This window comes from Diadema setosum, chromosome 1 (assembly GCF_964275005.1).
Source record: "Diadema setosum chromosome 1, eeDiaSeto1, whole genome shotgun sequence".
In the NCBI taxonomy this organism is placed as follows: Eukaryota; Metazoa; Echinodermata; class Echinoidea; order Diadematoida; family Diadematidae; genus Diadema; species Diadema setosum.
The window spans coordinates 36597668-36610225 of NC_092685.1; the positions used below are offsets into that span (position 1 = coordinate 36597668).

General features: G+C 36.2%; 1 protein-coding gene across 1 annotated transcript; it reads left to right on the forward strand.

Moving 5' to 3' along the window:
• Positions 1-3753: 3753 nt before the first annotated feature.
• Positions 3754-11942, forward strand: LOC140234377 (cation channel sperm-associated auxiliary subunit epsilon-like). The gene is made up of 9 exons (XM_072314452.1): positions 3754-3849; positions 6771-6825; positions 7567-7646; positions 8338-8416; positions 8944-9017; positions 9588-9693; positions 10323-10447; positions 11130-11225; positions 11789-11942. The coding sequence occupies exons 1-9, from the start codon at positions 3770-3772 to the stop codon at positions 11940-11942; spliced, it is 849 nt and encodes a 282-aa protein (XP_072170553.1). The 5' UTR covers positions 3754-3769.
• Positions 11943-12558: the final 616 nt, after the last annotated feature.

The window sequence follows — 12558 nt, forward strand, 5'->3', positions numbered from 1 at the left end:
CAAGTACAAATTGTGGAGTCTGGATCCACAAATGCAGACACAAAATAACAATTGGTGACTGTGGTCACCACAAACTACCATTAAACTTTGAGACCATACAGTGTACAGTAGGACTAGATATTGCTTTTATCATGCTTTCATCAAATTCAATCACAAGTCAAAGATTTGGTTTTGAGTTGTTGGGACATTTCTATGAAACATTAGATGCAGAGTGGGTAAGTATTCAATGTTTTTTTTTTTTGTTTTTTGTTTTTTGTTTTTTGTTTTTTTTTTTTGGGGGGGGGGGAGGACAGGAAAATGTTCCAACAAGCTACCAGTTTACCAAACATGTAGGCCTACAACACTAGTTTAATCTACCACATGTATTACAAAGCTGGTGGGATATATTCTCACTTCTATAGGATCACAGAGTATTAGATCACAAATCAAATTACATTACAGCCAGACATGAATTTAAAGAATGAAGGGGTCCATGTACATTTTTGTACACTTGCACACACACTGTATATAACTCTGGGCCTCAATGCTCTCATTATTTGGCATACTTGTGAAATAGGCATCACATCTCTCTGTACAGCTCAACTTTTTTAAACAAGATTCAATTGTTGTTAATAATGATAACACTAAAACCTAGTAAGCCTACACTAATAGTAATACATAGGTGACTCTCTTAATTACCTTCACCAAGGAAGTTGTGTTTTTTTCTACAAAATTTATTTGTTTTTTTCATTTGTTTGTCTGTCTGTCTGTTTGCCTTATAACTCAAAAAGTTGGGAATGGATTTTGATGAAACTTTAATATAGTTTTAGTTGATAATGACACTTGTAAAGAAGATACTGTATGAATGAATTTCGGTGCAATGTGGATAACCATCTGAATCAAGGATTTTGAAAAAAAAAAAGATTGAAGGATTCTCATTGGCTAATACTACGGCCAACAAAAAAGGGAATTCAAGCTGTGTGCATATATACACAAGCAGCTGATGAGGTACACTCTGAGACGAGGCACAACAGAAAGGCTTCTTTATCATTAGGAAATAACAGTGATTTTCAAGGTGTGTGTAAGCAGGAGTGGAAATGAGCTGCTTGGCCGAGGTCTTGTGCTCTCCAAGTGCTTTTCTAGTTCACAGATGTTCTGTGACACCATATTTCACGTGCCACAACCACTGGATGAGAATCCCATACAACAGTTCATGATGACAGTCCCATACAACAGTTCATGATGACAGTGCAGGACAACGATAAAAAGTAAACATAGAGAACATTCTGCATAATTTTTCATGAATGAAAAAGTACACAGTTCCACGACTTGTTACTGGCATTATATGTTATTAAAAAATGATACATGTATATTATTTCCCCTGCTTTCTGAAATGAGGTTAAAGTCAAGTGCTCTTAATTGACTATGACCAAATGATCAGTCTGTATTTTGTCATTGGGGATATGTTCCTCAGAGACTATGTCTGGCTTCACGGAATCCCCTCCTATATGGAGCGGAGGAGAGCCGTAAATGTCAAAAAATTATAAGAAACTCCTCTGGATAGACAGATTTTTCCGTCTATCTTTCATTATGCTTGAAAAGTAGGGAAAAAAATCTTTATATTTTCTTTACACCATTGTCCTGGACTGACATCATGAACTGTTGTAGTCTTCTCAAAGGGCTATCCGGTGATGGCGGCACTGAAACTTCCATGGACAAAATTCCTAACTTTTTAAAGGGATCGTATAGTTTTGGTTGAGACCTAATTTCAGGTTTATAACATTTTTTGGTGAGATATTAATTAAGAAACCTCTTATGAAGTATGAAAGAGCATGTAATTCCATGAGGAATTCAACATTTATTTGATGAAAATTGGTTTTGAAATGGCTGAGATATCCAAAAAAGTGTGATTCTAATAAAGTGTGGGACCCCCACTTTATGACGATCACTTTGTTTTACTTTGTTTTTGGATGTCTCAGTCATTCCAAACCCGATTCTCATCAAATAAACTTTGAATTCCTCTTAAAATGGTATTGCTCTGTACTATTTCATAATGATGAAAAGTGTTTTCTTGGCATCTCACAGAAAGTTAAAAGCCCAATTCTCATCTCCACCAACACTGTACTATCCCTTCAAATTGTCTGACTGACCTCAAATTTCAATGATATGTTTTGCTAATATTGCTTCATTCACTCAATATACACACTGTACAGGGGCGGATCCACTATCAAGGGGAGGCGTCTTTACAAAATTAAAGGCGAGCGCACCCCCTCCCCCCCCCCCCCCATTTTTTTTCTTTTTATTTCTTTTGTTTTAACAAAAATAAAGAGGGGGCACACACCCGGTGCGCCCCCCTCTGGATCCGCCACTGCTGTATGATATTTGGGATTGGTTCTTTCTTTTCTTTTCTTTTTTAAAGGGTAGAAAAGTACTACTGACTATCTCTCATCTCGGGTAGTTTATCATTGAAAGATACCTGGAGCTGGACTAATTTTCTGTACAGTGTAAATTTATATTTCCCATGCACTGCTATGCAGGCATGCAGCTCAACAGTCACAAGGTTTGACTACCCCAGTACATACTGTAGAATATTCAGCAAATCAAGCAAAGTTTCCTTCTTCATCTTCACGTTTCTAAAATCAAATGTATCAGCGTGCATCATTAGACGGGAACATTTTTTCCTAACGCTTTTTGATAATGCCGTAAACGCACTGAAAGTCTGAAACCAGCAGACCTTCACTACAGAACGGTACACGTAACTACAGGTGCATTGGAATACTACCACTGGTTAACTACCACTGAACAGGAGCTCCACCACCAACAAAAACTGAAGTTAATTCCAGAGAGTCGTAAAGGTTTTTACTGTACTTGACACCAATAGCCTGAACTTACAATTAATCTGGGGTCCTCTCACCTCTTCTGTAAATTCTCCTGAATAGGGTATCAAATCACAATTAACTCCCTGTTTCAGATGTTCTTCACCTGCGCTGGACACTTTGTCCGACACTCACTAGCCCCGTACACTCTGCTCGTATTAGAAACAGTGCCAAAAAGTACGGTACACATAGAAGGTTTATGGTCCTGTGTACGACTTTTGCGGTCGTCCATTCATGTGAGGCACGGAGCGTTTACATTAGATACAAAGATACCGGATATCTGATAGTCTGTAAATACAAACCTGTACACAATTACCAACTTTTATCCACATAAAATCATGTAAATTTTACTTGCAAAAACTTAATTCTTTAGCTAATAGAAAACAAAAAATTGAAGTCCATGAAAAATTACTACACACTCTGCTGTTTCTTCTCATAGGGAAAATGTTAACTCAAGTAATCATCAGCGAGACTAGGCTTTATAGACTATCGTAAAAAAGTTTAAAACTTGTGGCGCATGAGGGCTCTCGACTGAATCGCTTTCGCACGCACCACCACCACCACCACCCACCACCAGAGCTGCTCGACACCACCAATGCCGATCCGATCCGTCCGGAGGGAGGCCAGCTAGTCCAGTATGTAGGTAAGGCCGCGCCGGCGCTGCGGCACCGTATCATCACAGTCAGGTTCTGTGTTTTATCACAAGCGAGTTTTCTTAGAAATTGGTTGCACAAACGTACATGTATGTTATGTATCTAAATCGACTCAAACATAAGCACTGATTTTTTTTTTTAATTAGCTTTCATTGGGGTGTTGACCACATTATGTGCTCTATGACCTTTACTTTGGATCAATCAAGAAAGGATCGAGTCTAAAAGTGAAGTCCACTCGTCAACGTCGCCGACAGCAACGCGATGACTTACCATCTTCCTTTGATAGTCGGTGTGATTCTGCTGCACTGCTCTGTAGATATTGCGGTTGGGTCTCATTGGCGGTAAGTATGTTCAAGACTCCTTCAAATTCAAACTAGGTCCATCTTTTTTTGTACTGATGAATAACTGTGATGATCAATGCCATTTTGTTTAGGCATTTTTAAACTAGGGCAGTACGGTTCTAACTGTTAGTAGATCCCTAATCAATACCATTGACCATTGTCTTTCGTGACACCACTTACTTAGATCCTACCCCCATAAATTGTCTAGTTGATCTATGTCGATCATCCATCTATCTCATGATCCAGGTACTAGACTCTAGTCCCATAAATGTATCATGAGAGATGGATCCAGGAATTCTGTAAAGGGGGGGGGGGCGGCACAACTAATTTCTGGTTCCACTTTCGGGTTTCATTTCATTTTTTTTTCCTTTTAGATCTAGAAGTCTAATTCTTTTAGTTTTACTGTATGTATTATGTATATGTACTCACTGCACGTGTACTCCTAGCCCGACCAGACGCTGTTAATACGCTACGCGAATACAGCGTCTGACCAACGAGCGGGCACCTACAAAGTGGGGAACCACAACACAACTACAAAACTTATGAAAATTCATACGTTCTTTATAAACAATGTACACGTTACCAAACGTTACTCACCTTAAGTGCATGCTTGTATTACAGAAGGTTCTTAAGTCCATTGAGAGCCCTCGTGATAAGTCCGTGGAACCAAAAAATGATACTTTCTGGCGGATTCCCTAACACCGTCAGGTTCATCGTTGCAGAATTCAAAATGGCGCCTTACGATCTCTGCGGAAATCTTTTGCGTGCGTGCGATGCGCTGCTTGAGTGTTGGTGTAGCAGCACGGTCGACAGCGCGACCTTTTGAAAGGGCATTCAGATCATGTGACCTCCCGGCTATTGGAAATGGCCATCATTTTAGGCAAGTTATTAAATCTAAATTTCAATATTCATAGCATAGATGTGAAGTCTCATTATCATTTTGTTCGTCAGATGAGTTTGAAGTGACAAAAAAATGATCTAAAGTATCAAAATTCAATCCGATCGCATGCGATCGTTGGACCCTCTTCGTGTTTGGAGCTTCGTTGGTACAGCCCTGTCGCGCTACGTATGTACAGCGGCGACTGGGCTGTGTATAGTTAGTGTACTCCCTACTCAACATAATATGGTAAACGCCCAGACCTTTATATACACAGCAGGTTCATGAATATCTCGGCATTTGGTGAGAACAATGTGAGAAGCTTCATATCAATTTTAAAATCAATTCATTTCCACATCTCTGAACAAAATGTCATAAATAAATACAAATGTAATATTTTCTATACATACAACAACTACAAAGTACAAATTGGATGGAACCTTCACCTACGAGAATGTTCAACTGTCTTGGTAGGAAAATAAACATAATCATTTTTTTAAAAAGTCTGTTTACAGAAGTACTAGTATATTAGGAGAAATAGGGCTAGCTATGTAATGTTAAAAAGCAAGCTTGTTCAGTCATAGGTCCTATATCAACATCAGGTAGCACAGGAAAATATAGAGCCCAAATATTTATTTTGATCATATAAATTATAATTGAGGCTTAAAAATGAAGAAAAGAAAATAACGATAAGACTCGGAAAAGCCACAGAAAAAGTCACAAGCCAATAGTATCAGTAGTATATTACTTACAAGTGGAGACTGATCGAAGGAAAATGACTGAGGTTATGATGATTCAGATGGGTATGGACACAGTTCTCCTTAACATGTCAGGGTGCCATAAATGTGTATCTTGGAACGTAGGATAGATAGAAATTTATCGGACAAATAAACATGAACTGTAACAGCGAACAGAACTAAAATTTTGTACCAATCATTGACTTTCCTGTTAGAGTGTAGTGTGACAGAGTATCATAATTCTAGTAGTTTGTATAATTATCATCCTGTTTAACCCCATCAAACATAAGTTGTAATAGATTTCTACAGCAATATTGCATAAGATTTTGATATTCACCTGCTTCAGAAATTGGCTTATAGTAGGCCTAGCAGTATTTGTAATAGTCGTGATTATCATTGAATAAGTTGGGTGTTGAGGTGGTGAACTGATGCTGGATCAACACCACATGTTATTCCTAATATCATGTAATGACAACTACTTTTTACTTGACTTTGAATTTAGAAATCACATTTACAAACTTTGAAGAACATCATATTTCTAATCATGCAAAGATGTAAGGCTCAGATTATTCGAAGAGGCCACTTAAGGGGATCATATAGTTTTGGTTGAGACCTAACTTCAGGGTTCTAACATTTTTGGTGAGATAATGAGAAACCTTCTATGAAATATGAAAAAGCATGTAATTCCAAGAGGGATCCAACATTCATTTGATGAAAATTGGTTTTGAAATGGCTGAGATACCTGGTATCCAAAACAGAGCAAGCTCACTTTGTTTTTAATTTGTTTTTTGATGTTTCATCTATTCCAAGCGATTTTCATCTAATAAACTGAATATTCCTCTTAAAATGGTATGCTCTGTATTATTTCATAAGTGGTTTCTTGGTGTCTTGCAAAAAGTTAAAAGCCCCGTCCTCATGTGTACCAATACTATACCATCCCTTTAATTACTCAATTTTTCAGTTATGTATAGACACTTCATGTGGTAAGAGAGATAGAAATAATAAAATCTGATGTAAAACTTGATCTAACTCCATAATAACATGCAGTTTACCATAATATAGTATACATGTACATTGTCACTGAGACTCGTCACCATCAATATTGGTTAAATTTTAGTAAATAAACTAGCTATACAGGTATACCACATGTAGCTGTAGAGGATGATGACATGCTTTCTCTAAGTAGTTTAGATTATTTCTCTCCTTCAAGGTTTTCTCCTGACACCCTGTATCTGAACTGCATGAATAATAACTAACATAGTAGAGAGAATTTGTATCAGTTGGAAGTATGATGCATTTCATTTCAGAGCAAATCAAGAAGCTCTCTCCAATGAGGCAAGACTCTACTCAACAAGATTACCGGTAAGTCTGTAATTTGCTCTAGTACCACTGGTCTAACAACTAGCAAGTGACGTTTTAACAGTCTCATGCAATCAGTGAAATTCACTTTTCACGTTATACATCATAAGATTCCACATCATTGATGAAAACAATGTAAGTAGACATTTAGTTACTAAAAGATGTTGTTGTCCTACTTATCTAAAGGGAAAAAAGAACAAACTTTTACTGATATATTCTCTTTATTTGTGCATTTGGAAATTGAATTGTAGATTCCAAGAAATAGTCTTATGCATCCATTCTTTCAAAACATTCAGTGCTCTTAGTCTTACAGTGGTTTGCTATGCTTCATTCCAAATGTAAGGCTTAATTTGGATTGTCAATGCAAATCTATTAATAATACATCAAACATGTGTATTACAGAATAAAGAATTTGAAAAGACTTGGTAGACTTTGTTAATATCTTTATCTAGCAAATATAATGTATGAAATTTTCTTTAATGCTATGTACGGGTTAGAATATCAAAAGATTTGACTGTGTTAAGGCAAATCACATAGTGTATAGTCATGAGTGGTGCCAAGTGCATAAAAAACTATGGTATCCGGTATCTTATTTATCCTTGTTGCAAAATCTTTGTTACTTCGTTCATCATAAGATCTACATTTACATTGCAGTACATGTACTTTATTTCTGTGCCATCATCAATAAAAGGTATTGCAATCAATTTGACTTTGTTTTTCTTGTAACACACCTATTGTATGTAGCTACAAGTTGACTTCTTTGGAGGACAAGAACATTTCCTCAGATGGGGAGTGCCAGCTCAGTGCAGGGTTGCAAATGCATCGTAAGTCCTTCATTGTAAATAACTTTCAGAGGTTACAGGCTTACTCTTAATTTGAGTGTATTGTTTCAACCACAAAAGGTTTTATGTGCAGCAGTAGTCTAGACTTTTAAAAGTAATGAAGCAAATTCAGTTCTCTTTTCTGACTCACATAATCTCATAAGCCACACAAAATGCGTGCATTGCCAGAGAGGCTCTGTCATCCATTTTTATATTTTTTTTATGGCAAATGTTTCGGCACAAAAATCAGCTTGAATGTTGTGTGTTGATTGAAGAGTATAAAGAAATTTCAAATCTTTGAGATCTGATGTGAGCTTATGATATCGTGATTTTAAGCACAAAAACAGCAGCCTACTTGAAGGTGTGTCCACATTACTCATTTGATTTCATTTTTTACTATGGTTCCCTAAAAACTGAAATGTTCATATTTCAATTAATGTTTAGACTTGGAAATTTATACTGAAGGTAACATAATGAGATTTCAAACCTAATTTAAAAAAAAAAAAAAACCCTCAATTTACATATTTTTCACTGAGATCATTTCATTTCACATCTTGCGTGGCTTTAGGGTTTACGAATTTATCAGACTAATGTAGTGGCAGATCACATTACACTGTAGTTGAAACCTTCCACACATTAGATTCTGTTTACGTGTATTGAAATAACAATAAAGACTTTTGTCTTTCCTTTACAGTCACTTGAACACCAGGATTAGTTGTAAGAAAGCTGGGTTACATGAAGTGAAATTGCAGTACCTGGAAGGAGGTGAAGAGGTATGATTCTTCTTTACTGTATGACACTACCATTTATTCCAGTTAATGCTAGTTTTGGTGAATGATTTTGTTGGAGTGAATTACAACATTTCCTCCTGTAGTGTTATTTTTCAATATTGCAATATTTCATTATTGCCAAGCAAATAAAGTACATAGAGTAAATAGAGATATACATAATTTAGATCATAATTTGGGGACCTAATGTTAATTTTGTTGTAACAAATATCTTGTTATAACTGTATTTTTGTTGTAATGGGAGTGAACAGTGGCTATCATCAACTTTCACTGATCAATGTTTTTTTTTTATTATTATTATTATTTTGCCTGAATTCCTGGTTTATCTGATTAAGAAGTTTCATTGCTTTTCCTTTAATAAAATACTGCCTGGAAATCCTGGTGTGCAGTAGTTGTGGTTAATCATTAGCCCTCATTAAAAACTTGGATAGAACAGCTTTGCATTTATTTGAGATCATTCTAAGTATAGAATGTTTTCATCTGATTTATTTTCATTTTTTTTTTAATTTCAGAAAGAAGATAGCCGAGTCCTGATCATGAAAAAAAGTCCATTATGCTACGACTGGTATGTGTCTGCACTGGAAGGGTGAGTATGTACACTAACCAATTATTGACAAAGTAGTCTGCTAGCTTGATTCTCGTTCTCTTTGACCTCATGAGGCTAACTTTCAAAAGTTCACTCTTTTGTAAAACAAAAATGCTGTTTATACATCCTTTGCATGTTGGTTCTGTTATCTCACTAAATATTATCTCAAAATGTGTACATTATGAACATTTTGTTCATTTCTGTCACTTTATTGATATTTGTTTTTAAACTGACAATATGTCTACCAGTTATTTGGGTATGTGCATTGATATCTTGTGTGAACAGAAGAGTTCATCTACAAGGTGATTTTATACACCATTTACACAAAACAAGTATACAGTGTTGACCAAACAAACATAGGTTAAAGGATGTCTGGCATCCTTTCAAGTGTTCAAGATTTGTGTTCAAATAAAATCACGAACCATTCAATACTAGAGGATTCATTAGCATGTAATGGTTTTCACAGGAGCTTTGTTTTCATTTTCTTTTTTACTTGCTGATGTCTCCATATGAAAGAATATTTACCAAGAAATGTCACTCTTATGATTTCACATCCTATGTTGAAAGTAGAAACCAAACAGCAAGACAACCTTCAATCAGTGTACGAGTGTGGATAGTGGATCCTTTGCGTATGGATGTAGATGAGGGGAAACACTCAGCCAACACTCCTTCAGAGGTAATCCCCTGGTCCTCCAAATTGAAATAAAGATGCATGCAATTTTTGCTAAGATGTGTTGTCAAATGCTGGATAGATACATTGTACATAGATAGATAGATAGATAGATAGATAGATAGATAGATAGATTGATTGATAGGCAGATGGATAAGTAGATCTTTATTTGAGTGCTTGTAGACATGAATAAGTAAATTCTACATATTATGTATTGATGCATAATTGTATAGCATAGACCTGAAGGGATAATTTATGTGTAAATTCTTACATATAGTGCCAAGGGAGATGGCTGCGGGTTAGAGAGAAATACCGTAGGTTATGTACAAATTTTGTTTTGTTTTATTGCATTTGCAGTTATAGGTGGTTACTATACATGTCATTTATAAGATACAGAATCAACCATTTTGAGAGGAAGGGGATTAGAATTTTGACTGATGGGCATATCAGAAGACATTCTCTTTTATGAAATAAGGACAGATTTTTAGAAGGTCATGGTACATCATTGAGAGGGAAGTCCAATTAGAGGTACACTTATTTTCCTCCTCCTTTCCCCACACAATATGAGCCCTTTTTTAAAACCAGCTAGAAAATAATCATATTTACTGCTGCTTATTTGTTTGACATGCCCTCAGTTTTCTGCCAGTTTGTCTGCCGTCTTTGCTGGCAAGGGTCAGATGCCCCACCTCACAGAGCTCAACCCGGACCCAAGATCTTCCCAATGGGAGTGGTCAGATGGGGTTTTCCTCTCTCAACAAGGGTAAGCATTCACATATAGCCAAAGAATGTATACAGGCATATATCTCAGTGGACATCAAACCAGTATTTCAAAATTTGTACAGAGTATACAGCAAGTGTTCAGAAGCTACGGAGGAAGAAATTTAAAACAAACAAACATTACAATCCCTCTTTCCTAAATGTTGATATTCATGCAAAAGTTTGGATGAAATGATTGTTTCAAAAATGTGGTGATTAAAACATATCTGCAGTGTACTGTCAGAATAACATAATCAGGGGCGAATCCAGGAATTCTGTAAAGGGGGACTGCAACTAATGTTTCTGGTGCCACTTCCGGTTTCATTCCATTTTTTCCTTTTTATTGCTTTTGTTTTTAACAAAAAAAAACAAAAAACGGGAGGCGTGCGCTGGTTGCACCCCCCTCTGGATCTGCCACTGATAATTGACTTTGATTTGTTTATACTGCACACTCATCTCCACACAAACACACATGATTCAGTTTGTGTTCATTTCTGTGTGTGTGACTATGTGACTTTACAACAAACTATGATAATATATGCACAATTGTAAGAATAATTTGATTCCTTTCCCCACAAGTAAGAGAAAATCTTGTCATCATACTGTAAAATAGTCAAAGATGTGCTTCTATCTTTCTGTCTTTGTTCAATTTCAACTGTGGTTCTGGATATGCTCTTCACTGCAAGGTTCTGGGAATTCAGCATTGATGCATCAGAGAGTAACACCAGGACTGTGTTTGTCACTGGCAAACCTAGCATAGCTGCACGTGGCTGCTTTATCAGGTGATCCTGGCTAGATGCGTATTTGTTAGCAAGCTAATATATGTTGCTTTAAAACATATTTATTTGTTCTTCTGCCACATTATTGTCCATTAAGTTTTATGTATCCGGGAGAGCCTTGTCAATGGTCAAGCACAATTTTTATTGAGGGCCCAGTTTAAGTCCATATGTGTGCATACATATTGTACTCGTCATCCAACATTGCCCTTTATTATGAAAATCATGTCAACTAGATACTGGATTTACAAAACAAATCAATTGAGTAGTTATTTTTTTTTAAACCAGTAGATACATGTATAAATATTTGATCGCCTATAGTCTTATGTTAAGACTAGATTATTTAAGACATGATTTCAGTACATGCTGAGGCAGAATCATTTTTTATTTTCTAGGAGAGATGGTACACAGTGGAACTACATGTATTGTAAAATGAAAGCACCCAACTCACGAAATTCACAAAAATATATGTGGCGTATACAGTATAGCTCCATCAATGAGAAGACTGGTAAGGTTACAATCCATCAGATAGTAAGAATATTAATGATGGAAAGCCCGTCTTTATACAGGGACACCAAGGAGCTCATTCCATGGCCCTATGTGGATGAGAGGAGAGAGCTGCTGAAGGGTGGAGGGAAAGTAACCCTCAGGGGACAGCCCCACATTAGTCTGGTTGTTACAGACCCTTGTGAGCCCAATACAGCTGCCCTTATCATGAGGTAAGCACATCTTAGGGGAATGCTAAAAACAAACATTTCTGGATGCTGTTGCTGAAAGTGTTGTATTTAAGTACAACTTTAAGAAATAAAATGCAAATCCCCGCCCCCCCCCCCAAAAAAAAAAAAAAAAAAACTTTCACTTTACATCATGACACTATTATTTATTGTTACAAGTATTCCACTAGATGACAATTTTTGAATAACATTTGGTAAAACCTCAATTACTCTTTTTTAAATCATATTGTTCAAAATTAAAATGTAATTTGCAACTTGTCTACAATACATGTACTAAGTGCTTACTGGAAATTGATTGCAAATTGTATTCGATATTTGCATCTTTTCAAAGTTTAAATGAATCAGAAGTCTCTTTTACTAGAAAAGGGAATTTACTACTTTTACCAAGAATACAAAGCTGTGATGTATGAAGACTATGCACTACATCCATTTGAGATGTAATTTGCGTATTGTTGCAGAAAAAAGATGGTTTCTGAAAGCCTATTTATTATGGCAACATTGATTGCTTCAAAAGCTCATTGCTGAATATTTCTTTTTATGATCTTGCGATCATTGTTGTATAACCCACATCTATTGATTTGGAATTTAACTGATGTGATAATTTC

Coding starts and splice junctions, on each gene's coding strand:
- LOC140234377 (XM_072314452.1), top strand. CDS start 3,770: ATGACTTACCATCTTCCTTTGATAGTCGGTGTGATTCTGCTGCACTGC. Junction 6,826..7,566: donor TCTACTCAACAAGATTACCG/GTAAGTCTGTAA, acceptor TATTGTATGTAG/CTACAAGTTGACTTCTTTGG. Junction 11,226..11,788: donor GCACGTGGCTGCTTTATCAG/GTGATCCTGGCT, acceptor GTCTTTATACAG/GGACACCAAGGAGCTCATTC.